Below are 26482 nucleotides of genomic sequence, written 5' to 3'. Positions count from 1 at the left end.
ATGTCACCCATGCCATGGGACAAATAATGAATGTCACGTCACATCACATAGAATCCAATTAAATGACAAGGATGGATTTAGGTATCAAAATAAAAATCAAATCAATATACGAAAGAGATGCAATGTCCAAGATTTAAAGCATTTTTAATTAAGAACATATCTTCAATAAGATACTTGGCATATTCCATCTACTGAAAACGTAAACAATATTTAGAATATGCAAGGTAACAAACTCTTCCTCCAGACATTCATAAGAACAAAGAGGGAGGGGAAAGCACAATCATTTCTGAAGGAAACTCCAATCTGCAAAGAGCCCAAGCTTAAAAACCCAACAGTTTCTTAGCAGAAAGGCCTTCAATCTGTAGAACCTGTAAAGGTAAACCCCAAACAACAGGCAAACCCCCACTTAATGACAGCGCCTCAAGAGTTAAAATGTTACACTACTTGAGAACAAAAACGTGAAAAGTCGTCACCCAGTACAGGAATAAACTGAGCAAGAGTTGTGGAGGCGCTGGAGTGGACCAACAGCAACAACAATAAAAAGCATTTTCATTTCAGACTGCTGACACCCCTGGGTGAGCGACGCTTAGTGGCACTGTAAACGTTTTTCATGAGACGTCAATATTATGTATTATTTTTACCAACAGCAAAGGACACAACAGCTACATTAAAAAGTACACTCATTCATTGTAACAAAAAGCACTGTAACAGCTTTATATGAAAGGCGATTCTCCTGACCACTGGAACCTCTCAATTAGTTTCTTTTTAAAATAAACTCTTCAATGTCAGACTGAAATTACTCTTGCAAAGGACAGAGACTTATGTACTATAAATGTGCTGAACTGAAACAAAAGCTTGCAATTGCTTTAGCGCACCTGATTCGATGAGTTGCTGTTCAAAGGGGAGGGGTTAAAGTGAGCAGGGGTCAGTGATAGTAACAAATGTAAGTTCCATTTTTTTTCCCGATTAGTTGAACTTTGCCAGTGGTTATGATTTTTGGTTGGTGACGTCTCTCTGCAGTGAATTTGGTGTAACAGCACAGTCGATGGAGGACACCTTGTGTTACAAGGGAACGTGGCTGAACAGGTATGAGACGGACTCGCCATTGTGAGTTCTACGAATGGCCTCTGCCAGGATCATGGAGATGTCAATGACCTGGAAAGAGAACAGACAGGATCTAATAAAGACTGTTAGATTATATGATTATTTAAAATTTATTGCTATTTTACTAATCCCATATCTCAAAGTTAGGATTTGCAATGGCTGGCTGCTCATAATATGCGTTTTATAGACGAGCATGTTCACAATGCTGGGCATCAAAACCAAATACCTTCAATTCAAGTTTCAGAAACAGACAAAACTCATTTTTCAAAGAAGTTATTGGCCTTATTGTTTTGCCACTGCTTCTAGGAATCTGTCAAGACAAATTCAGGTGGCTGGTGTGTTTAATAGTCCCACAGTGAGTATTATTTGACCCAAAAATACGATGTAACATCTTTGATATAATGTAAATTCAGCTGGACAGAAATAAGGTATACACCTATTAATCATTAGGAAACATCTTATTTACAGCATCCTTATTGTTTCTAGTTTCCATCGATATATGACGTGGTACTTTCGGGGCAATTGCAGCTGGTCCGTCCTGTTTTTCTTCAATGAAGCATAATGCAAAAATACCAAAATTTACTGTACACACACGTCACCTTGCATTTAGTGGATAATAATAATAAAAAAAAAAAAAAACACACAACATGTTAAAACTTCTGGAAGTACCCAAAACACCTATTGGTTGATCAAAAGAGTTGACAAAAATAACTTTTCATTAGATTTTTGGAATTTGATACTGTACTCGTAGTCCTTTTATTTTGGGCACATTTTATTTCATCCCACAGTGTCCGTCCATAACGCTACATGTTGCTCCTTACTGTGGGAAGATCAAAAAATGTTGACCTAAGGGTGATGAAGACCTACCCACAACCATACTCTATAATGACATCCATGAAAAAAATTCAAATGGCCAAATCCCCACAACCAATGAACCATTTCCGTCCCATAAAATGTCCGTATGTCACACATGTGACGGACAAACATGTTGTGGGACATTTTTCCTTTGGTACTGTACCTTATTTGTATGGAAAAGGTATCATTTGTATGTATAATTTTTGCATAGTCACAGTGTTTACAACAGATATTTTCACAAATTACATTTACTTTTGCATGATGCCAGATCTCTTAAGGCTCATTGATTTTGTTCTTTTTATATTGGAGAGAATTTTACATACAGGAAGGTGACATTTTTTACTCATATCAGAATTTGTGAAGATATATTATTCACACATATTTAACTTTGGGATATTGAAGGTTTCAGAGATGGAAATCATCCTTTTGGTCACAGTGTCCATCCGTCCCATGTACAGTCGGGAGCTCAGTCTAATATTATTAGTCATTATAAGTAACCTGTCTTTTAAAGATGAAATTGGTCAAGTACTGATTGCATGTTTATGCTTCATTGAATTTCGGGCCCCTCAGATTAATTACTTATAATATATCACTTTAGAATGAAGCAGCAATGCAAGTGCAGAAGCACCAAGTGCAGTTCAATGATTGCATGCTAAAGTACAATCATGTCACAGGGTGCAAGTTGTAAACAAAATGTTTATTTTGATCAGTGGCTTCAGAATCCTCATTTGGACTGGAAATCTTTAACTGTACAGATACAGCCCTACTCTATAGAGCTTTCTGAAGGTGAGTCACCATGATTTCCCAATTTTCCTTCAATTCACATTCTTTCAAAAGCTGTTTGTCAAATTCGACTTTTGATAAGTAAAAAAATAAATAAATAAAAATGCATGTGTCAATTATTCTAGGGTGTGCTGTGGTTGGCTTAGGATGATTTCCCTTTAAATTCACATCCCACTCTGATAAATCAAGATGGCTACTACATGCATGGCGGCCATTATTGATTTTATTTTCTGCCTTATAAATCTTAAAAATGCCCGTTCCTTTTGTTTTCATTTTTTCGGGGTACTAAAAGAGGATGTTTCATATAGATTTGTGGCATGTTCCAATAATCAAGATGCCCCCATGGCAGCCATCTTGATTTTGATTTACACTAAATAACTCATTATCTTGTCAATTTGTTTTCATTTCAAGGTATGTTTGGATGCACGGCGTTTTCAATTGCATGTAAATCCTTAAAGCCATGGTCCATTCCATGTAAAATCAGGCTTTTGTTTACTTTTAGTAAATTACTCCTACGAAACCTTGCCCTTTAATTTGATGTTGTATCAGCAACTTGGCTAAACAGGATTCGCTATATCGACAGACCACATTAGAAAATGCAAGCGTTGTCTTCAAAAAGTAAACAAAAAAGGAAATGAATTGTGGCACGCTTAATTCAAATGGACAACTGCTTTAATATGGTTTGCATTTCAGTGCTCTATGCATAGAAAACATTATATGCAAATCCTTGTTAAATTTTTGATGGTCTATATGCCCCACAGGGCCTGTCCGTCACATGCACATTGTCCCAGTGTTTGTCCATCACAGATATTTCAACACATTCTCGACAAAACTATACCCATTCCAGCAAAACCTCTTGCCTGAGGCTTGGGCACTACAGAAGACATGTCTCAAACAGTTTTTTTTCTTGCGATTTTGTTTTTACAGCAAGTGAAATAATGGACCCGTTAAAAAAAAAAAAATTCGCACTTAACACATTGTTTCCCACACTGCTGCATGGTGCAACAACTGGCATCAATGAAACTGTGCAGGAAGTTAGCATAGTTTCATACCTATTTGGAAATGTGTCTTTTGATCATCTGTGAATAAAGACACTTTTGTGGGGCAGGGATCATTATTTTGGCAAAATATTCCAGTTTTTGGGCCTTTTCATGCAAACGAGCGACCAGGATTTTATTCAGAGAATAAAGATTGTTAAAAAAAACCCTACATTCTCAAGACCCTAGTGGTCCATACTTAAAAACAAATACATGTTCCACTTGTTTCGAAGAATTTTTTTCCCCCACTGTTGCTGTTACATTTTGATGCTCATGCTTATGACAAACATAATCAGATCAAAAAAGCAAGGTGAGGTGATGGTCAAATGGTTAATGCGGTGGTCTTGTGACCAGTAAATCCTCAGTTCAAATCTCTGATCTGAAAAATCATTAAGGCCCCTTGGGCAAGGTCCCCCAAGTTCATTCCCAAATTTCTCCCAGTGTGTAGTTGAATGTCTTGCATAATACCAGTCTGCGAGCGTGTGGTTAAATGTGAGACATCACTGGAAATCACTACATGAATACTTAAAAACATAATAAACCACAGCTGTCTCTAGAATGCAGATCTGGACTGCATTCATTGTTGAGGCACTCATTGTTTTTAATTCATATACTTTTTAGGTACGTAGTCCTTAGATTACACACATCTGCAACAGCACAGTTGACAACTCTAAGCAGACACACAGGAAAGAAAAAGAAGAGGCAACCTGAGAATTTCAATGACAGCATGACACAAAACCAAAGAAGTGAAGCTGCAGTCACTGTTGCACAGTGGTGTGTTCTGACCTGTATCTTAGAACAATGCTTCATCTTCTCCTCCTGGGGGATTGTGTTGGTGACGACTACAGCTTCAAAGCAGGCATTGTTGATGCGCGAGATGGCAGGGCCAGAGAAGATGCCATGGGTTAATATGGCGTACACCTTGGTGGCACCAGCAGAAATTAGTCTGAGGATAAGAAACAATTTAATGAATTAAAAAGGATACTTTGGTTCAGGTTTGTTGTTGTGGAAAGGACGGTCAAAAAAAACAATCTCTCTACCACTTTCAATTCAATTTATTTTATTTATATTGCTAAAAATCACAACAAAGCAGCCTCAAGGCACTTCATACAACTAAGGTCTAATCTTACCAACTGTTAGAGCAAGCACACAGGCAACAGTGGTAAAGAAAAACTCCCTCTGATGATTTGAGGAAGAAACCTCAAGCAGACCAGACTCAAAGGGGTGACCATCTGCTTGGGCCAGGCTACCAACACACTTGACAATACAAATGTACGAGAGAGAGAGAGAGAGCGCGCGAGAGAGAGAGCGAGAGAAAAAACCTGAATCAGGCAGCAGAAAAACAAATAAGGTATAATTTTCCAGCATTAAGCAACAACAGAAGAAATACTAAGATGATCACCGGCCACGTGAAATAACTAAGTAAGCTTCAGTAAAAGACCCAAACTTTAGACAAAGTTGACACCGTGGCCTGCTCCATTTACTAATAAAAATGAATTTAAAAGGGTAGAAAGCATAGCACTATACTATGCCAGTATGCTAGTCACATGAAAGGGAAAATAAGTGCATCTTTTAAAGTTGCTTTGAAAGTAAACACAGAACAGCTCAGCAGATTTGGTCAAACACTGTCTAATTTTCTCTTTATTTTCCATGCCAGTGAGGGACGTACTTGTCAGCAGCATGACAGATTGTTCCACAGGTGTCAGCCATGTCATCCACTAGAATGGCAACTCGATCTCTCACATCTCCAACAAGAACCATGCGGTCCACCTCATTTGCCTTTTTCCTCTCCTTGTGAATGAGAGCAAAGTCCACATTCAGCCTGTCCGCTATTGAGGTGACCCTGCAAGCAGAAACACAATGTCCATGAGTCACAGATGGTACACCAGCCCAAGTGACTAAAAGTAATTATTCACATCAATTCAGACTGCCACCATATACAAGTGATGTTGATATGTGGAAAGCAAACACAAGGTTTAATCTAAAGTAAATTACAGAGTAGATACTGCGAAGGTTAAGTTGTGCGCGAAGTTAAAATGGCAAGAAACCTCTTGGCTCCGCCTGCATCAGGTGAGACAATGATGCAGTTTTTCCACTCGAGGATGTTCTCTTTGATCCATTTCAGCACAGCAGGCTCTGCATACAGGTTGTCCACTGGTATATCAAAGAAACCCTGAGACAATGAGGGGAGAGAGTTGAGGAATATGACATGAAGATAACAGATGGAAGTATCAAGGAAAGCTCACATCTTTCTGAGTGTAAGGGCATTTTGAACGTTAGCAAAAACAGAGACTGTTTAATCAGTAACAGCTGACTGGCAGAGACGATGCTGTCACGCTCTGCTACAATTTCACACGTTTCGCACCTGGATCTGTGAGGCATGCAGGTCCATAGTGATGATATGGTCAGCGCCGGACACTGACAACATGTTGGCAACCAACTTTGCAGAGATAGGAGCACGGCTCTGCAAGGAAAACAGATCCCTACAGTCACATGGAATAACTCAACTGGAAAGCATGTCTTGTTTCTAAAAATAATTAATGAACAGTTTAGTACTGCAGCAAAATTCTATCAGGCTAAAGGAACTAAGCAATACACAAGACCAGCTTCTGCAGATAGAACTAGTTTAGGCCAGTCCCGGACCAAATAGAATGCATATGGCAAGGAATTGTTTTCATAGTGCTGAGAGATAAATATCTGATACACAGGAGACTCCATATCAGACTTGTTGGCCATTTAGGACACATCAGGAATAATCAATGGCGATTGTTTAAAAGAATAGGCTTACTGTTGCTTTTTCTTTTCTTTTTTAAATTGTAAGGGGTATTCTCATCCTCTTTGAACAGTTTGATATAGTATTTGTGAAGTTGAGATGCATGATTATAATTGGGAAAATATCTGTCAGTGAATGAAAGACTGAAAAATTAATCATCATCACCTGCAGATTAGAAAATTTGTGCCAACAAAAACTGTCTGATAATGTGACAGTTACACTATAGTATTAAGAACAGGTTCGTCATCAGCAGTTTGTTGGCTTTTCAAGACCTATGACCGCCAGCCTGTGTTGCAATTTGCCAGGGAAGTGGATATACATTATGGAAAATGTGCCTCGTATGATATTTTTTAAATGCAGTTGGTAGATGAACAAGTTTTACAACCCCTGGCAAAAATTATGGAATTACCAGCCTCGGAGGATGTTCATTCAGTTGTTTAATTTTGTAGAAAAAAAGCAGATCACAGACATGACACAAAACTTAAGTCATTTCAAATGGCAACTTTCTGGCTTTAAGAAACACTATAAGCAATCAGGGGAAGAAAAAAAAAAAAAAAATTGTGGCAGTCTGTAACGGTTACTTTTTTAGACCAAGCAGAGGGAAAAAAAAAAAAAATGGAATCACTCAATTCTGAGGAAAAATTATGGAATCATGAAAAACAAAAGAACGCTCCAACACATCACTAGTATTTTGTTGTGCCACCTCTGGCTTTTATAACAGCTTGCAGTGTCTGAGGCATGGACTTAATGAGTGACAAACAGTACTCTTCATCAATCTGGCTCCAACTTTCTCTGATTGCTGTTGCCAGATCAGCTTTGCAGGTTGGAGCCTTGTCATGGACCATTGTCTTCAACTTCCACCAAAGATTTTCAATTGGATTAAGATCCGGACTATTTGCAGGCCATGACGTTGACCCTATGTGTCTTTTTACAAGGAATGTTTTCACAGTTTTTGCTCTATGGCAAGATGCATTATCATCTTGAAAAACGATATCATCCCCAAACATCCTTTCAATTGATGGGATAAGAAAATTGTCCAAAATATCAATGTAAACTTGTGCATTTATTGATGATGAAATGACAGCCATCTCCCCAGTGCCTTTACCTGACACGCAGCCCCATATCATCAATGACTGTGGACATTTACATGTTCTCTTCAGGCAGTCATCTTTATAAATCTCATTGGAACGGCACCAAACAAAAGTTCCTGCATCATCACCTTGCCCAATGCAGAGTCGAGATTCATCACTGAATATGACTTTCATCCAGTCATCCACAGTCAATCAATCAATTTTATTTATATAGCGCCAAATCACAACAAACAGTTGCCCCAAGGCGCTTTATATTGTAAGGCAAGGCCATACAATAATTACGTAAAAACCCCAACGGTCAAAACGACCCCCTGTGAGCAAGCACTTGGCGACAGTGGGAAGGAAAAACTCCCTTTTAACAGGAAGAAACCTCCAGCAGAACCAGGCTCAGGGAAGGGCAGTCTTCTGCTGGGACTGGTTTGGGCTGAGGGAGAGAACCAGGAAAAAGACATGCTGTGGAGGGGAGCAGAGATCAATCACTAATGATTAAATGCAGAGTGGTGCATACAGAGCAAAAAGAGAAAGAAACACTCAGTGCATCATGGGGACCCCCCAGCAGTCTAAGTCTATAGCAGCATAACTAAGGGATGGTTCAGGGTCACCTGATCCAGCCCTAACTATAAGCTTTAGCAAAAAGGAAAGTTTTAAGCCTAATCTTAAAAGCAGAGAGGGTGTCTGTCTCCCTGATCTGAATTGGGAGCTGGTTCCACCGGAGAGGAGCCTGAAAGCTGAAGGCTCTGCCTCCCATTCTACTCTTACAAACCCCAGGAACTACAAGTAAGCCTGCAGTCTGAGAGCAAAGCGCTCTATTGGGGTGATATGGTACTATGAGGTCCCTAAGATAAGATGGGACCTGATTATTCAAAACCTTATAAGTAAGAAGAAGAATTTTAAATTCTATTCTAGAATTAACAGGAAGCCAATGAAGAGAGGCCAATATGGGTGAGATATGCTCTCTCCTTCTAGTCCCCGTTAGTACTCTAGCTGCAGCATTTTGAATTATCTGAAGGCTTTTCAGGGAACTTTTAGGACAACCTGATAATGAATTACAATAGTCCAGCCTAGAGGAAATAAATGCATGAATTAGTTTTTCAGCATCACTCTGAGACAAGACCTTTCTAATTTTAGAGATATTGCATAAATGCAAAAAAGCAGTCCTACATATTTGTTTAATATGCGCATTGAATGACATATCCTGATCAAAAATGACTCCAAGATTTCTCACAGTATTACTAGAGGTCAGGGTAATGCCATCCAGAGTAAGGATCTGGTTAGACACCATGTTTCTAAGATGTGTGGGGCCAAGTACAATAACTTCAGTTTTATCTGAGTTTAAAAGCAGGAAATTAGAGGTCATCCATGTCTTTATGTCTGTAAGACAATCCTGCAGTTTAGCTAATTGGTGTGTGTCCTCTGGCTTCATGGATAGATAAAGCTGGGTATCATCTGCCTAACAATGAAAATTTAAGCAATGCCGTCTAATAATACTGCCTAAGGGAAGCATGTATAAAGTGAATAAAATTGGTCTTAGCACAGAACCTTGTGGAACTCCATAATTAACCTTAGTCTGTGAAGAAGATTCCCCATTTACATGAACAAATTGTAATCTATTAGATAAATATGATTCAAACCACCGCAGCGCAGTGCCTTTAATACCTATGGCATGCTCTAATCTCTAATAAAATTTTATTGTCAACAGTATCAAAAGCAGCACTGAGGTCCAACAGAACAAGCACAGAGATGAGTCCACTGTCTGAGGCCATAAGAAGATCATTTGTAACCTTCACTAATGCTGTTTCTGTACTATGATGAATTCTAAAACCTGACTGAAACTCTTCAAATAGACCATTCCTCTGCAGATGATCAGTTAGCTGTTTTACAACTACCCTTTCAAGAATTTTTGAGAGAAAAGGAAGGTTGGAGATTGGCCTATAATTAGCTAAGATAGCTGGGTCAAGTGATGGCTTTTTAAGTAATGGTTTAATTACTGCCACCTTAAAAGTCTGTGGTACATAGCCAACTAATAAAAATAGATTGATCATATTTAAGATCGAAGCATTAAATAATGGTAGGGCTTCCTTGAGCAGCCTGGTAGGAATGGGGTCTAATAGACATGTTGATGGTTTGGATGAAGTAACTAATGAAAATAACAGACAGAACAATCTGAGAGAACAAGTCTAACCAAATACCGGCATCACTGAAAGCAGCCAAAGATAACGATACGTCTTTGGGATGGTTATGAGTAATTTTTTCTCTAATAGTTAAAATTTTATTAGCAAAGAAAGTCATGAAGTCATTACTAGTTAAAGTTAAAGGAATACTCGGCTCAATAGAGCTCTGACTCTTTGTCAGCCTGGCTACAGTGCTGAAAAGAAACCTGGGGTTGTTATCTTCTTCAATTAATGATGAGTAGTAAGATGTCCTAGCTTTACGGAGGGCTTTTTTAAAGAGCAACAGACTCTTTTTCCAGGCTAAGTGAAGATCTAAACTTATGGGTTATCTGCTTTAAGCTGCGAGTTTGTGAGTTATACCACGGAGTCAGGCACTTCTGATTTAAAGCTCTCTTTTTCAGAGGAGCTACAGCATCCAAAGTTGTCTTCAATGAGGATGTAAAACTACTGATGAGATACTCTATCTCACTTACAGAGTTTAGGTAGCTACTCTGCACTGTGTTGGTATATGGCATTAGAGAACATAAAGAAGGAATCATATCCTTAAACCTAGTTACAGCGCTTTCTGAAAGACTTCTAGTGTAATGAAACTTATTCCCCACTGCTGGGTAGTCCATCAGAGTAAATGTTATTAAGAAATGATCAGACAGAAGGGAGTTTTCAGGGAATACTGTTAAGTCTTCAATTTCCATACCATAAGTCAGAACAAGATCTAAGATATGATTAAAGTGGTGGGTGGACTCATTTACATTTTGAGCAAAGCAGAGTAGCTACCTAAACTCTGTAAGGGAGTTAGAGTATCTCGTCAATAGTTTTACATCCTCATTGAAGACAACTTTGGATGCTGTAGCTCCTCTGAAAAAGAGAGCTTTAAATCAGAAGTGTCTGACTCCGTGGTATAACTCACAAACTCGTAGCTTAAAGCAGATAACCCGTAAGTTCGAGAGGAAATGGCATCTCACTAATTTAGAAGATCTTCACTTAGCCTGGAAAAAGAGTTTGTTGCTCTATAAAAAAAGCCCTCCGTAAAGCTAGGACATCTTTCTACTCATCACTAATTGAAGAAAATAAGAACAACCCCAGGTTTCTTTTCAGCACTGTAGCCAGGCTGACAAAGAGTCAGAGCTCTATTGAGCTGAGTATTCCATTAACTTTAACTAGTAATGACTTCATGACTTTCTTTGCTAACAAAATTTTGACTATTAGAGAAAAAAATTACTCATAACCATCCCAAAGATCTATCGTTATCTTTGGCTGCTTTCAGTGATGCCGGTATTTGGTTAGACTCTTTCTCTCCGATTGTTCTGTCTGAGTTATTTTCATTAGTTACTTCATCCAAACCATCAACATGTTTATTAGACCCCATTCCTGCCAGGCTGCCCAAGGAAGTCCTACCATTATTTAATGCTTCAATCTTAAATATGATCAATCTATCTTTGTTAGTTGGTTATGTACCACAGGCTTTTAAGGTGGCAGTAATTAAACCATTACTTAAAAAGCCATCACTTGACCCAGCTATCTTAGCTAATTATAGGCCAATCTCCAACCTTCCTTTTCTCTCAAAGATTCTTGAGAGGGTAGTTGTAAAACAGCTAACTGATCACCTGCAGAGGAATGGTCTTGAAGAGTTTCAGTCAGGTTTTAGAATTCATCATAGTACAGAAACAGCATTAGTGAAGGTTACAAATGATCTTCTTATGGCTTCGGACAGTGGACTTATCTCTGTGCTTGTTCTGTTGGACCTCAGTGCTGCTTTTGATACTGTTGACCATAAAATTTTATTACAGAGATTAGAGCATGTCATAGGTATTAAAGGCACTGCGCTGCGGTGGTTTGAATCATATTTGTCTAATAGATTACAGTTTGTTCATGTAAATGGGGAATCTTCTTCACAGACTAAAGTTAATTATGGAGTTCCACAAGGTTCTGTGCTAGGACCAATTTTATTCACTTTATACATGCTTCCCTTAGGCAGTATTATTAGACGGTATTGCTTAAATTTTCATTGTTACGCAGATGATACCCAGCTTTATCTATCCATGAAGCCAGAGGATACACACCAATTAGCTAAACTGCAGGATTGTCTTACAGACATAAAGACATGGATGACCTCTAATTTCCTGCTTTTAAACTCAGATAAAACTGAAGTTATTGTACTTGGCCCCACAAATCTTAGAAGCATGGTGTCTAACCAGATCTTTACTCTGGATGGCATTTCCCTGACCTCTAGTAATACTGTGAGAAATCTTGGAGTCTTTTTTGATCAGGATATGTCATTCAAAGCGCAAATTAAACAAATATGTAGGACTGCCTTTTTGCATTTACGCAATATCTCTAAAATCAGAAAGGTCTTGTCTCAGAGTGATGCTGAAAAACTAATTCATGCATTTATTTCCTCTAGGCTGGACTATTGTAATTCATTATTATCAGGTTGTCCTAAAAGTTCCCTAAAAAGCCTTCAGTTGGTTCAGAATGCTGCAGCTAGAGTACTGACGGGGACTAGCAGGAGAGAGCATATCTCACCCGTGTTGGCCTCTCTTCATTGGCTTCCTGTTAATTCTAGAATAGAATTTAAAATTCTTCTTCTTACTTATAAGGTTTTGAATAATCAGGTCCCATCTTATCTTAGGGACCTCGTAGTACCATATTACCCCATTAGAGCGCTTCACTCTCAGACTGCAGGCTTACATGTAGTTCCTAGGGTTTGTAAGAGTAGAATGGGAGGCAGAGCCTTCAGCTTTCAGGCTCCTCTCCTGTGGAACCAGCTCCCAATTCAGATCAGGGAGACAGATACCCTCTCTACTTTTAAGATTAGGCTTAAAACTTTCCTTTTCGCTAAGGCTTATAGTTAGGGCTGGATCAGGTGACCCTGGACCATCCCTTGGTTATGCTGCTTTAGACGTAGACTGTGGGGGGGGGTTCCCATGATGCACTGTTTCTTTCTCTTTTTGCTCCGTATGCATCACTCTGCATTTAATCATTAGTGATCGATCTCTGCCCCCCTCCACAGCATGTCTTTTTCCTGGTTCTTTCCCTCAGCCCCAACCAGTCTCAGCAGAAGACTGCCCCTCCCTGAGCCTGGTTCTGCTGGAGGTTTCTTCCTGTTAAAAGGGAGTTTTTCCTTCCCACTGTAGCCAAGTGCTTGCTCATAGGGGGTCGTTTTGACCGTTGGGGTTTTTCATAATTATTGTATGGCCTTGCCTTACAATATAGAGCGCCTTGCGGCAACTGTTTGTTGTGATTTGGCGCTATATAAAAAAAAAAAGTTGATTGATTGATTGAATTGAGTCTAATAATAGATTAAATGCACTGTTGAGGCTGTCATTCTCAGCATCTGTGTGGATGTTAAAATCGCCCACTATAATTATCTTATCTGAGCTAAGCACTAAGTCAGACAAAAGGTCTGAAAATTCACAGAGAAACTCACAGTAACGACCAGGTGGACGATAGATAACAAATAAAACTGGTTTTTGGGACTTCCAATTTGGATGGACAAAACTAAGAGTCAAGCTTTCAAATGAATTAAAGCTCTGTCTGGGTTTTTCATTAATTAATAAGCTGGAATGGAAGACTGCTGCTAATCCGCCTCGGCCCGTGCTACGAGCATTCTGGCAGTTAGTGTGACTCGGGGGTGTTGACTCATTTAAACTAACATTCATCCTGCTGTAACCAGGTTTCTGTAAGGCAGAATAAATCAATAGTCCACGATTGCTTTTCCTTAGCCCATTGTAACCTTGTTTTTTTCTGTTTAGGTGTTAATGATGGCTTTCATTTAGCTTTTCTGTATGTAAATCCCATTTCCTTTAGGCGGTTTCTTAGTTCGGTCACAGAAGTTGACTCCAGTTTCCTCCCATTCGTTCCTCATTTGTTTTGTTGTGCATTTTCGATTTTTGAGACATATTGCTTTAAGTTTTCTGTCTTGACGCTTTGATGTCTTCCTTGGTCTACCAGTATGTTTGCCTTTAACAACCTTCCCATGGTGTTTGCATTTGGTCCAGAGTTTAGACACAGCTGACTGTGAACAACCAACATCTTTTGCAACATTGCATGATGATTTACCCTCTTAAGAGTTTGATAATCCTCTCCTTTGTTTCAAATGACATCTCTCGTGTTGGAGCCATAATTCATGTCAGTCCACTTGGTACAACAGCTCTCCAAGGTGTGATCACTCCTTTTTAGATGCAGACTAACGAGCAGATCTGATTTGATGCAGGTGTTAGTTTTGGGGATGAAAATTTACGGGGTGATTCCATAATTTATTCCTCAGAATTGAGTGAGTCCATATTTTTTTTCCCTCTGCTTGGTCTAAAAAAGTAACTGTTACTGACTGCCACAATTATTTTTCCTGATTTCTTATAGTGTTTCTTAAAGCCAGAAAGTTGCCATTTGAAATGACTTTAGTTTTGTGTCATGTCTGTGATTTGCTTTTTTCTACAAAATTAAACAACTGAATGAACATCCTCCGAGACTGGTGATTCCATAATTATTGCCAGGGGTTGTATTAAAGTTTTGTTGGAGACCGTGGCTGATGAACTGACCAAGTGACTTCAAGCAGTAATTTGTGATTATTTATTGTTCATGTGTTTTTAAAATATTATCTTTTAGAACTCACTAGTGTCACATAACCTGATTATGTGCGCCGGTTTACAGCAGGTGGGGTGCCTGCTTCATTTAGCTGAAGATGATAAAATAATAAAAAAAGAAACACGAATAAATGTTTTTTCCTCCTTTCTTTGCTGATCAGAATGGACTGTCAGTGTCTTTTTGGGGATCACGGAAAAATCTCTGAGCTAGATTTTTACTTTTTATGTTTCTACTTTTTTAACAACAATCAATCAATCAATTTTTTTATATAGCGCCAAATCACAACAAACAGTTGCCCCAAGGCGCTTTATATTTTAAGTCAAGGCCATACAATAATTATGTAAAACCCCAACGGTCAAAACGACCCCCTGTGAGCAAGCACTTGGCTACAGTGGGAAGGAAAAACTCCCTTTTAACAGGAAGAAACCTCCAGCAGAACCAGGCTCAGGGAGGGGCAGTCTTCTGCTGGGACTGGTTGGGGCTGAGGGAGAGAACCAGGAAAAAGACATGCTGTGGAGGGGAGCAGAGATCGATCACTAATGATTAAATGCAGAGTGGTGCATACAGAGCAAAAAGAGAAAGAAACAGTGCATCATGGGAACCCCCCAGCAGTCTACGTCTATAGCAGCATAACTAAGGGATGGTTCAGGGTCACCTGATCCAGCCCTAACTATAAGCTTTAGCAAAAAGGAAAGTTTTAAGCCTAATCTTAAAAGTAGAGAGGGTGTCTGTCTCCCTGATCTGAATTGGGAGCTGGTTCCACAGGAGAGGAGCCTGAAAGCTGAAGGCTCTGCCTCCCATTCTACTCTTACAAACCCTAGGAACTACAAGTAAGCCTGCAGTCTGAGAGCGAAGCGCTCTATTGGGGTGATATGGTACTACGAGGTCCCTAAGATAAGATGGGACCTGATTATTCAAAACCTTATAAGTAAGAAGAAGAATTTTAAATTCTATTCTAGAATTAACAGGAAGCCAATGAAGAGAGGCCAATATGGGTGAGATATGCTCTCTCCTTCCAGTCCCCGTCAGTACTCTAGCTGCAGCATTTTGAATTAACTGAAGGCTTTTTAGGGAACTTTTAGGACAACCTGATAATAATGAATTACAATAGTCCAGCCTAGAGGAAATAAATGCACGAATTAGTTTTTCAGCATCACTCTGAGACAAGACCTTTCTAATTTTAGAGATATTGCGTAAATGCAAAAAAGCAGTCCTACATATTTGTTTAATATGCGCCTTGAATGACATATCCTGATCAAAAATGACTCCAAGATTTCTCACAGTATTACTAGAGGTCAGGGTAATGCCATCCAGAGTAAGGATCTGGTTAGACACCATGTTTCTAAGATTTGTGGGGCCAAGTACAATAACTTCAGTTTTATCTGAGTTTAAAAGCAGGAAATTAGAGGTCATCCATGTCTTTATGTCTGTAAGACAATCCTGCAGTTTAGCTAATTGGTGTGTGTCCTCTGGCTTCATGGATAGATAAAGCTGGGTATCATCTGCGTAACAATGAAAATTTAAGCAATACCGTCTAATAATACTGCCTAAGGGAAGCATATATAAAGTCAATAAAATTGGTCCTAGCACAGAACCTTGTGGAACTCCATAATTAACTTTAGTCTGTGAAGAAGATTCCCCATTTACATGAACAAATTGTAATCTATTAGACAAATATGATTCAAACCACCGCAGCGCAGCGCCTTTAATACCTATGGCATGCTCTAATCTCTGTAATAAAATTTTATGGTCAACAGTATCAAAAGCAGCACTGAGGTCTAACAGAACAAGCACAGAGATGAGTCCACTGTCCGAGGCCATAAGAAGATCATTTGTAACCTTCACTAATGCTGTTTCTGTACTATGATGAATTCTAAAACCTGACTGAAACTCTTCAAATAGACCATTCCTCTGCAGATGATCAGTTAGCTGTTTTACAACTACCCTTTCAAGAATTTTTGAGAGAAAAGGAAGGTTGGAGATTGGCCTATAATTAGCTAAGATAGCTGGGTCAAGTGATGGCTTTTTAAGTAATGGTTTAATTACTGCCACCTTAAAAGCCTGTGGTACATAGCCAACTAACAAAGATAGATTGATCATATTTAAGATCGAAGCATTAAATAATGGTAGGGCTTCCTTGAGCAGCCTGGTAGGAATGGGGTCTAATAAACATGTTGATGGTTTGGATGAAGTAACTAATGAAAATAACTCAGACAGAACAATCGGAGAGAAAGAGTCTAACCAAATACCGGCATCACTGAAAGCAGCCAAAGATAACGATACGTCTTTGGGATGGTTATGAGTAATTTTTTCTCTAATAGTTAAAATTTTGTTAGCAGAGAAAGTCATGAAGTCATTACTAGTTAAAGTTAATGGAATACTCAGCTCAATAGAGCTCTGACTCTGTCAGCCTGGCTACAGTGCTGAAAAGAAACCTGGGGTTGTTCCTATTTTCTTCAATTAGTGATGAGTAGAAAGATGTCCTAGCTTTACGGAGGGCTTTTTTATAGAGCAACAGACTCTTTTTCCAGGCTAAGTGAAGATCTTCTAAATTAGTGAGACGCCATTTCCTCTCCAACTTACGAGTAATCTGCTTTAAGCTACGAGTTTGTGAGTTATACCACGGAGTCAGACACTTCTGATTTAAAGCTCTCTTTTTCAGAGGAGCTACAGCATCCAAAGTTGTCTTCAATGAGGATGTAAAACTATTGACAAGATACTCTATCTCCCTTACAGAGTTTAGGTAGCTACTCTGCACTGTGTTGTTATATGGCATTAGAGAACATAAAGAAGGAATCATATCCTTAAACCTAGTTACAGCGCTTTCTGAAAGACTTCTAGTGTAATGAAACTTATTCCCTACTGCTGGGTAGTCCATCAGAGTAAATGTAAATGTTATTAAGAAATGATCAGACAGAAGGGAGTTTTCAGGGAATACTGTTAAGTCTTCTATTTCCATACCATAAGTCAGAACAAGATCTAAGATATGATTAAAGTGGTGGGTGGACTCATTTACTTTTTGAGCAAAGCCAATAGAGTCTAATAATAGATTAAATGCAGTGTTGAGGCTGTCATTCTCAGCATCTGTGTGGATGTTAAAATCGCCCACTATAATTATCTTATCTGAGCTAAGCACTAAGTCAGACAAAAGGTCTGAAAATTCACAGAGAAACTCACAGTAACGACCAGGTGGACGATAGATAATAACAAATAAAACTGGTTTTTGGGACTTCCAATTTGGATGGACAAGACTAAGAGACAAGCTTTCAAATGAATTAAAGCTCTGTCTGGGTTTTTGATTAATTAATAAGCTGGAATGGAAGATTGCTGCTAATCCTCCGCCCCGGCCCGTGCTACGAGCATTCTGACAGTTAGTGTGACTCGGGGGTGTTGACTCATTTAAACTAACATATTCATCCTGCTGTAACCAGGTTTCTGTTAGGCAGAATAAATCAATATGTTGATCAATTATTATATCATTTACCAACAGGGACTTAGAAGAGAGAGACCTAATGTTTAATAGACCACATTTAACTGTTTTAGTCTGTGGTGCAGTTGAAGGTGCTATATTATTTTTTCTTTTTGAATTTTTATGCTTAAATAGATTTTTACTGGTTATTGGTAGTCTGGGAGCAGGCACCGTCTCTACGGGGATGGGGTAATGAGGGGATGGCAGGGGGAGAGAAGCTGCAGAGAGGTGTGTAAGACTACAACTCTGCTTCCTGGTCCCAACCCTGGATAGTCACGGTTTGGAGGATTTAAGAAAATTGGCCAGATTTCTAGAAATGAGAGCTGCTCCATCCAAAGTGGGATGGATGCCGTCTCTCCTAACAAGACCAGGTTTTCCCCAGAAGCTTTGCCAATTATCTATGAAGCCCACCTCATTTTTTGGACACCACTCAGACAGCCAGCAATTCAAGGAGAACATGCGGCTAAACATGTCACTCCCGGTCCGATTGGGGAGGGGCCCAGAGAAAACTACAGAGTCCGACATTGTTTTTTGCAAAGTTACACACCGATTTAATGTTAATTTTAGTGACCTCCGATTGGCGTAACCGGGTGTCATTACTGCCGACGTGAATTACAATCTTACCAAATTTACGCTTAGCCTTAGCCAGCAGTTTCAAATTTCCTTCAATGTCGCCTGCTCTGGCCCCCGGAAGACAATTGACTATGGTTGCTGGTGTCGCTAACTTCACATTTCTCAAAACAGAGTCGCCAATAACCAGAGTTTGATCCTCGGCGGGTGTATCGTCGAGTGGGGAAAAACGGTTAGAGATGTGAACGGGTTGGCGGTGTACACGGGGCTGTTGTACACAACAGACAATAGTTCAAAAAGTTTCCAGCCTCATCATGGGCCACAAATAAATCTTTCCAGTTTTATTTTGTGCATTTGAGCAATGATGGGGAGTATCACTTTCATCACATGGAAACATACGTTTTGGCCATATAGTGTGTTTTTCTGTACATGATGCAGCTCTCGGGTACCTCACAGTTGAGGACCTCAGAGTAGAGTATTACTAGCAGCATTGTATTTAGTAAGTTAAGTTAATCAAAATGAAATGTAATTAAAAAAAAAAAACTCAGTTTACACTGAGGTTTGCTTGTACATGCCCCATCTTTGGTGATTAAGTATGTCTGGACAGATAATGCCTTTGTGTGCACTGACTGACAGAAAGAGACACTGACTGCAGGACTGTAAAACTGTCAGACTGTAGCAGACAGACCAAGCCATCACCACAGCAAGTTAAACAGTTCAATGTTTTTGCTCAAATTCATGAAGCCATTCAACATAAACAGGGACAATAAGAAGAAAAACACCCATCAATATGAAGCTAAGATAGTCGAGCAGACAGACATTTGTTTTTGGATTTTTTTTTAATACTTGGCTACAAAGTTCAGGAAGCAAGTCACTTCGGCTGCTCTCTTGTTTACACTTGGGGTTGCCACAGCAAATCAGAGGTGGATCTGCATGTTGAATTGCCACAAGTTTTACACCGGATGCCCTTCAGGAAGCAACTCCACATTACATGGAGAAATGTGGCAGGGGTGGGGCTTGAACCAGGACCATACCACACTGAAACCAAGTGCACTAACTACATGGCCACCACCCCCACCCTTAACTACAAAGTTCAGTGAATTGACTAATTCAGATCCATCCGATTCATGACTTTTCCTGAAGTAAAACATTATAACAACTTAAGTCACATGACAAAGCTTCAGGACCAACACCCAATTAACACCTCTACAACAAACTGACTAAATAAGATTTACTAAGTAAAATTGCTAGGGAGGTCCTGACCTGATGTCAAAGATTAGTATGGGTCCAATCAAGGCATTTTTAAAATCATCTGTATCTGGTTTATTAAACACGAGGATTACCCTGATACAATTGTGGTCTGATTCATAAGTGGCTCATTGACAGAGCTGACCACCACAACCCTATTCAGATCTTTTTTTCTTCTAAGCAACACATCGTCTTCTTCTGGGATGTTCTGCTGAAGTGTCAGTGCACGGCTCTCAATGGCCTGAAGCATGTCTGCATAAATCCACACGGGGGAACGCAATATCTTGTATTCATTTTTCATGCCGTGCTACTGAGCATATTAAGTGTTTCACATACAAAGAAAGACTTGCCGCCATTGTTTATTTGTTCACTCTCTGGCATGGAAATCTCAGGGGTGAACAAGTGTGTTTGTGTGTGTGGTATTTTCTGAACTACAAGTTGCATAGGAAGTATTACTAACATTTATTTTTGAAACACATTTCAAGAGAATACAAAAAACATTTCGTAACAATGTGGAAAGATTATACAGTCACACACAAGCCTCAAGAAAATCAGCTAAATGTTTTCAATGTTGTGTGTCTTATTTCCACTGTACTGAAGCACACAGGTCTGTGATTTTGTGTACACTACACCCCTATTTTTTGACATACAAGTCGCTTCAGAAATAAGCTGCTTCAAAATGGACCATTTCATTTTGCTATGTTCTCTCAGGAATTCACAATTTCACTACATGCAATGTGCGTAAAAAAAAAAAAAAAAAAAAAAAGGGGGGGGGGGGGGGAGGCGCGCTTTAATGGCGTAAATACAGCACATTGATTTGCTCTGAAACTTAAGATGTCATGGTAACCAGAACCGCCTGAAAATTTGTGCACTGTAAAGACTCAAACATCTGTTGCGTTGTGGCTGGAGATTTACGCAGAGTCCATAAAGGTCTCATAAAGAGGACAAAACCTGGGTTAATTTCAGAAAAAGTATATTCTTATATTCAGAGTATGTATCTGCTTCGAATAAAATTCATATTGACTGCATAAATTAATAAAATAGCAGTAAACTGTCATCATAGCCTGTAGCGCTCATGATGGAATATAACATATGAATGCCCAAAAATGATCTCAAATCACGGTATTTGTCCAAACAATATAATGCTATGTAAGAGGTTATCTTAAATGATCATATACAAATATATCAAGGCTCAATATCAGATACTTTTTATTTTGTTTTCATTATTATTATATAACTGACTGGGAGCAATACAAAACATGATCAGGACATCCAAAAACTCCATAAAAACTTTGCCATGCAACGTGATAGAAATGTTAAAATGACAAAAATGGTGCAAAAATGTACATTAAATGAGCTTACGGCTGTGTAATGCAACAAAGCATATTTTATGAAGGGAAAAAGTGCCTTATGCCTAAGTATGGAAAATGGTATGATTGAAGTAATTAGACAGATATCCCTCACCCCCACCTTGTCCTTCTTGTCTTGACGGGCGTAAGGAAAGCAGGGGATGACAGCAGTGACCCTGGAGGCTGAGGCAATCTTACAGGCATTGATCATGATCAACAGCTCCATCAAATTGTCATTGATCTCTCCGCAGCCGCTCTGAACGATGTAGACATCTTCCCCACGCACGCTCTCTCCAATCTCCACACTGCCAAATGACAGAGGCAACAAGCCACACAGTGATATCCCATTGAGGAATACAGATCCTCTTCTTCCACAGAACTACTGACTGACATTCCATCTTTGTTCGTGCAATGCTAATGAATATTTTAATTTACCTGCAAAGATATTATTTCAGTACCATTTCCAACAGATCGCTGGAGTTGTGTGAGGTCATCTCCTTCTTGAAATGTCCACTATTATCCTAGTCCCAAAGAAACCCTCCATAACAGGACTAAATAACTACAGACCCGTCACCCCAACATCTGTAGTCATAAAGTCTTTTGAACAGCTGGTGTTGAGACACCTGAAGGACATCACAGGACTCCTGCTGGACCCCCTGCAGTTTGCCTACCGGTCAAACAGGTCAGTTGAGGATGTACAACCCCTGGCAAAATTATGGAATCACCGGCCTCGGAGGATGTTCATTCAGTTGTTTAATTTTGTAGAAAAAAAAAAAGCAGATCACAGACATGACACAAAACTAAAGTCATTTCAAATGGCAACTTTCTGGCTTTAAGAAACATTATAAGAAATCAGGGAAAAAAAATTGTGGCAGTCAGTAACGGTTACTTTTTTAGACCAAGCAGAGGGAAAAAATATGGAATCACTCAATTCTGAGGAAAAAATTATGGAATCATGAAAAACAAAAGAACGCTCAAACACATCACTAGTATTTTGTTGCACCACCTCTGGCTTTTATAACAGCTTGCAGTCTCTGAGGCACGGACTTAATGAGTGACAAACAGTACTCTTCATCAATCTGGCTCCAACTTTCTCTGATTGCTGTTGCCAGATCAGCTTTGCAGGTTGGAGCCTTGTCATGGACCATTTTTTTCAACTTCCACCAAAGATTTTCAACTGGATTAAGATCCGGACTATTTGCAGGCCATGACATTGACCCTATGTGTCTTTTGTAAGGAATGTTTTCACAGTTTTTGCTCTATGGCAAGATTCATTATCATCTTGAAAAATGATATCATCCCCAAACATCCTTTCAATTGATGGGATAAGAAAAGTGTCCAAAATATCAACGTAAACTTGTGCATTTATTGATGATGTAATGACAACCATCTCCCCAGTGCCTTTACCTGACATGCAGCCCCATATCATCAATGACTGTGGACATTTACATGTTCTCTTCAGGCAGTCATCTTCATAAATCTCATTGGAACGGCACCAAACAAAAGTTCCAGCATCATCACCTTGCCCAATGCAGATTCGAGATTCATCACTGAATATGACTTTCATCCAGTCATCCACAGTCCACGATTGCTTTTCCTTAGCCCATTGTAACCTTGTTTTTTTCTGTTTAGGTGTTAATGATGGCTTTCATTTAGCTTTTCTGTATGTAAATCCCATTTCCTTTAGGAGGTTTCTTACACTTCGGTCAGACGTTGACTCCAGTTTCCTCTCATTCGTTCCTCATTTGTTTTGTTGTGCATTTTCGATTTTTGAGACATATTGCTTTAAGTTTTCTGTATTGATGCTTTGATGTCTTCCTTGGTCTACCAGTATTTTTGCCTTTAACAACCTTCCCATGTTGTTTGTATTTGGTCCAGAGTTTAGACACAGCTGACTGTGAACAACCAACATCTTTTGCAACATTGCGTGATGATTTACCCTCTTAAGAGTTTGATAATCCTCTCCTTTGTTTCAATTGACATCTCTCGTGTTGGAGCCATGATTCATGTCAGTCCACTTGGTGCAACAGCTCTCCAAGGTGTGATCACTCCTTTTTAGATGCAGACTAACGAGCAGATCTGATTTGATGCAGGTGTTAGTTTTGGGGATGAAAATTTACAGGGTGATTCCATAATTTATTCCTCAGACTTGAGTGAGTCCATATTTTTTTTCCCTCTGCTTGGTCTAAAAAAGTAACCGTTACTGACTGCCACAATTATTTTTCCTGATTTCTTATAGTTTCTTTAAGCCAGAAAGTTGCCATTTGAAATGACTTTAATTTTGTGTCATGTCTGTGATCTGCTTTTTTTCTACAAAATTAAACAACTGAATGAACATCCTCCGAGGCCAGTGATTCCATAATTTTTGCCAGGGGTTGTAGTCAATAACATAGGACTGCATTACATCCTGCAGCACCTTGACTCTGCAGGGACATACATCAGGATTCTGTCCACGGACTTCAACACCATCATCCCAAACATTCTCCACCAAAAACTCTCCAACCTCTCTGTGCCAGCTCCCACCTGTCAGTGGATCTCCAACTTCCTGATGGACATGACACAGTGGGTGAGGGTGGAGAGCATCACATCCATCACATGGACAATCAGCACTGGCACCCCTCAGAGGTGTGTGCTCTCCCCACTGCTCTTCTCTATATGAAGGACTGCACCTCAGGGAACCCTTCTGTTAAACTCCTGAAGTTTATAGATGACACCATCACTGGTCTCATTCAGGATAGTGATTAGGCTGCATACAGACAGGAGGTGTAACAACTGGTCCTCTGGTGTGGCCAGAAGAACGTGGAGCTGATCCTGCTCAAGACTGTGAAGATGACAGTGATGTCGGCGTGTCATGACGCAGACATGCCTGAGTGTTTAAAAGTTCTCAGTCGCTGGATTATACTTTATTATGGATTAATCTGACCCTCAACAAGCTTTTCTTTCTACAATCATCACCTCCAAATTTGCAGACTTTTCTGATCCATTTTTAATCAGTATGCACACTGTAAAAACTATAAAAAAAAGGCAGACAAAACAATGAAAAGCAGAAACGTGTCAAATCACAGCCTTTTGCTGTCTGATTTAACACGTCAGGCTGTAGGTCACAACAAAGCTTCACACAAGTAATCTCTAACTTTACCCCCCCCCCCCAGAGCAAGCACACAGGTGACAGTGGTAAGGAAAAACTCTGAGGAAGACCAGCACACCAGACTCAAAAGGGGTGACCCTCTGCTTGGGCCATGTTACCGACACAAATTACAAAACAATTCACAAAATTAACCTCTCAAAGCTTTGATGATGATGTCGGCTTCATCATTATTTTCCCAAATTTTTCTTCTGTTCAGATCTGAAGGGAATCTGTACATCTTAAAGCTCTTGTTGTGTCTATTTGTGCATCCAAGGAGTAATGTTTAATGGCATGTTTTTTATTAGTTTATTTTACTATTTCTAACCCTATCCATGCTGTAATAGCAGAAAAAAAAAAAAAAAAAAAAAAAAGGAGGAAAGACTAGTTGAGATGGCTTGTTTTCAAAGCTAAGCCTATTGTGACTGGCTAAACTTGACCTGCAGCCGTGGGTGGCACCGCCCTGCACGTAACCCGCGACGTCACGTGCAAAGTCTCTATTGGATCAGTATTCTTTTTGCTGACATTATGATTGCAGCCTTGCACAAAAATATGATGAAGTGGTTACAGTTACAGCAGCTGTAACACTAAATCTTGGGCTATGCTTACAGCAGCTGCTATCGCGCTCGACCAATCAGCGTGTTCTGGACAAATAGTAAAAGTAAATCCTCTTTCGATCACGGACGAATATCCACTGACTTTTGATCATATTTAGTAGTCGAATTAATAATATAAATCAGTTAATCCCTGCAGCTCTAGTCTTGACAAAACACTGTGTAGTCATATTACAAACAGATATGTGAGCATGTAAAATAAGTCACTGGATTTTGTGGCACACAGCTATTTTTGTTGTTTGTTTCTACGATATCTTGTACGCACAGGCAGGCTGGTTCTACTGTGACCTTACAACATGTTAAAGTCGATTTCCAACATCGTTTTAATAGTTAAGTCTCGTTTCGTCGCTTTACAAAAGAGCTGTTAGCATAACTCATGTGCCCGCCTGGACTACAAGATCCAAACAGCATTGCGCGGCAATTTCCCCGCGACACCACGCTCTTGATTCTTATAACATGTCGCCACATTTGCGCAGTAGATAAGCTGGCGACTTTTCACAAAACTCACCATGTTTCTTGGTTGCTGAATTTCTTGGTGACCACCTTCCCCAGTTCCAGACCCAGACGGTCTGCTATTTTCTGCGATAAGTCTGGATGAGAGCTGCCGCTAAATATTTTTATGTTGGGCATGTTGACCCGGTCCAGCACGTCGTTCACTGCGAGCGGGCAGCGGAACCGAGCAATTGTCGAGTCAGAGGAGACGAAGAGTCCAAGACAACAACTGGAAATCGACCAAGAGCTAAAGGACGCCTGTTAGCGAGCTAACACATTCTCTACCTATCCACCATTATGTCTCATCGCGAGAGCCGCACTTCCTCCCAAAGCGGCGCGCACGCTGCCGATAAGTCCTGCCGTGATGACGTCATCCCGTCAATTATATGAAAGAAACAGTCTTGGTCCAAAACGGGCTATGCCTTGCTGGTTCCCTCCCTAAAAATTATGGCCTATGGTTCTTTCATCCTCCGCCAGGGGGCAAGACTGTAGCGAGAGAGGCATACACACCAAAAAGGGCAGAAATCTGCCCGTTATGAGCGTGACGTCATACACACCGGAAGCGGGGACTGTTGTTTGCTCTTCTGCTTTATTTTTGCTTCATTCTGCTTCGTTTCCCACATCCTCACTGTACAATACTGTTTGGTGTTGCTCAAATCAGATATATCATGAATAAAAGTATGCTTGCATGTGTTACCTAAAACACTTGAATATTCGTATACATTCAAGTAAGAAAAGTCATACTTTTATTACAGTTGCGTTTTCTCAATATATTTTCTTTCTTAACAGCTTCCAAATACAAGCTGTATATTACTTGCCTTCGGTTACAGTGGCAATCACAAACACCTAACACTAGTGATGTTAAACTCCAGTCAGTCTGCTCGACACAGCATCGAGCTTTTTGAACCGGAAGTGTCAGTGAGCAGCGTTTCGAGCACGCCCCCATCACATGACCACTGCGAGCGAGGCCTCGTTACGTCACACCACGTGTCGAGCTTTGCGGGAAATACGAATAATCTGGGCGTTCCAGTACGACCCGCCAAGTATTTAAACGAGATCTGAATCGCGGCTCAAACCGTGGGTTTTTGAGAGGAGGAGATTGCTAGCGACATTGTTATTGCCAGTTACCATGTGAATCGGAGCCAGGGAAAGCATTAGTTTATATTTAGGTCTCGTTTAGAGTTCATTTAGTATAGTTAGCTAGAGAGGTAGTGAGGC

At 39.8% G+C, this 26482-nt stretch overlaps 1 protein-coding gene across 3 annotated transcripts; it reads right to left on the bottom strand.

The window, feature by feature from the left end:
* Positions 1-129: 129 nt before the first annotated feature.
* Positions 130-25609, bottom strand: prps1b (phosphoribosyl pyrophosphate synthetase 1B). 3 transcript variants are annotated; one of them, XM_034181326.1, is made up of 7 exons: positions 25281-25609; positions 21150-21339; positions 6145-6243; positions 5828-5952; positions 5449-5622; positions 4566-4725; positions 130-1155 (listed from the first exon to the last, which is right to left on the bottom strand). In XM_034181326.1, exons 1-7 carry the CDS (start codon positions 25400-25402, stop codon positions 1063-1065), a joined length of 963 nt encoding a protein of 320 aa, XP_034037217.1. In that variant the 5' UTR covers positions 25403-25609; the 3' UTR covers positions 130-1062. The 3 variants fall into 3 exon arrangements, with proteins under 3 accessions (XP_034037217.1, XP_034037218.1, XP_034037219.1); XM_034181327.1 differs by having other exon boundaries at positions 21156-21339; XM_034181328.1 differs by lacking the exon at positions 25281-25609 and adding an exon at positions 21470-21519 and having other exon boundaries at positions 21150-21413.
* Positions 25610-26482: the final 873 nt, after the last annotated feature.

This window comes from Thalassophryne amazonica, chromosome 11, assembly GCF_902500255.1.
Source record: "Thalassophryne amazonica chromosome 11, fThaAma1.1, whole genome shotgun sequence".
Taxonomy (NCBI): domain Eukaryota; kingdom Metazoa; phylum Chordata; class Actinopteri; order Batrachoidiformes; family Batrachoididae; genus Thalassophryne; species Thalassophryne amazonica.
The sequence above is the reverse complement of the archived record's forward strand: the minus strand, read 5'-3'. Positions and strand labels throughout refer to the sequence as shown.

Excerpts from the sequence above, each read along its gene's own strand:
- prps1b (XM_034181326.1), bottom strand. The coding sequence starts at position 25,402 with ATGCCCAACATAAAAATATTTAGCGGCAGCTCTCATCCAGACTTATCG. Across the intron at positions 5,953-6,144 it reads TGCATGCCTCACAGATCCAG|GGTTTCTTTGATATACCAGT; the intron begins GTGCGAAACGTG and ends TCATTGTCTCAG. Across the intron at positions 4,726-5,448 it reads ATCTGTCATGCTGCTGACAA|ACTAATTTCTGCTGGTGCCA; the intron begins GTACGTCCCTCA and ends TCTTATCCTCAG.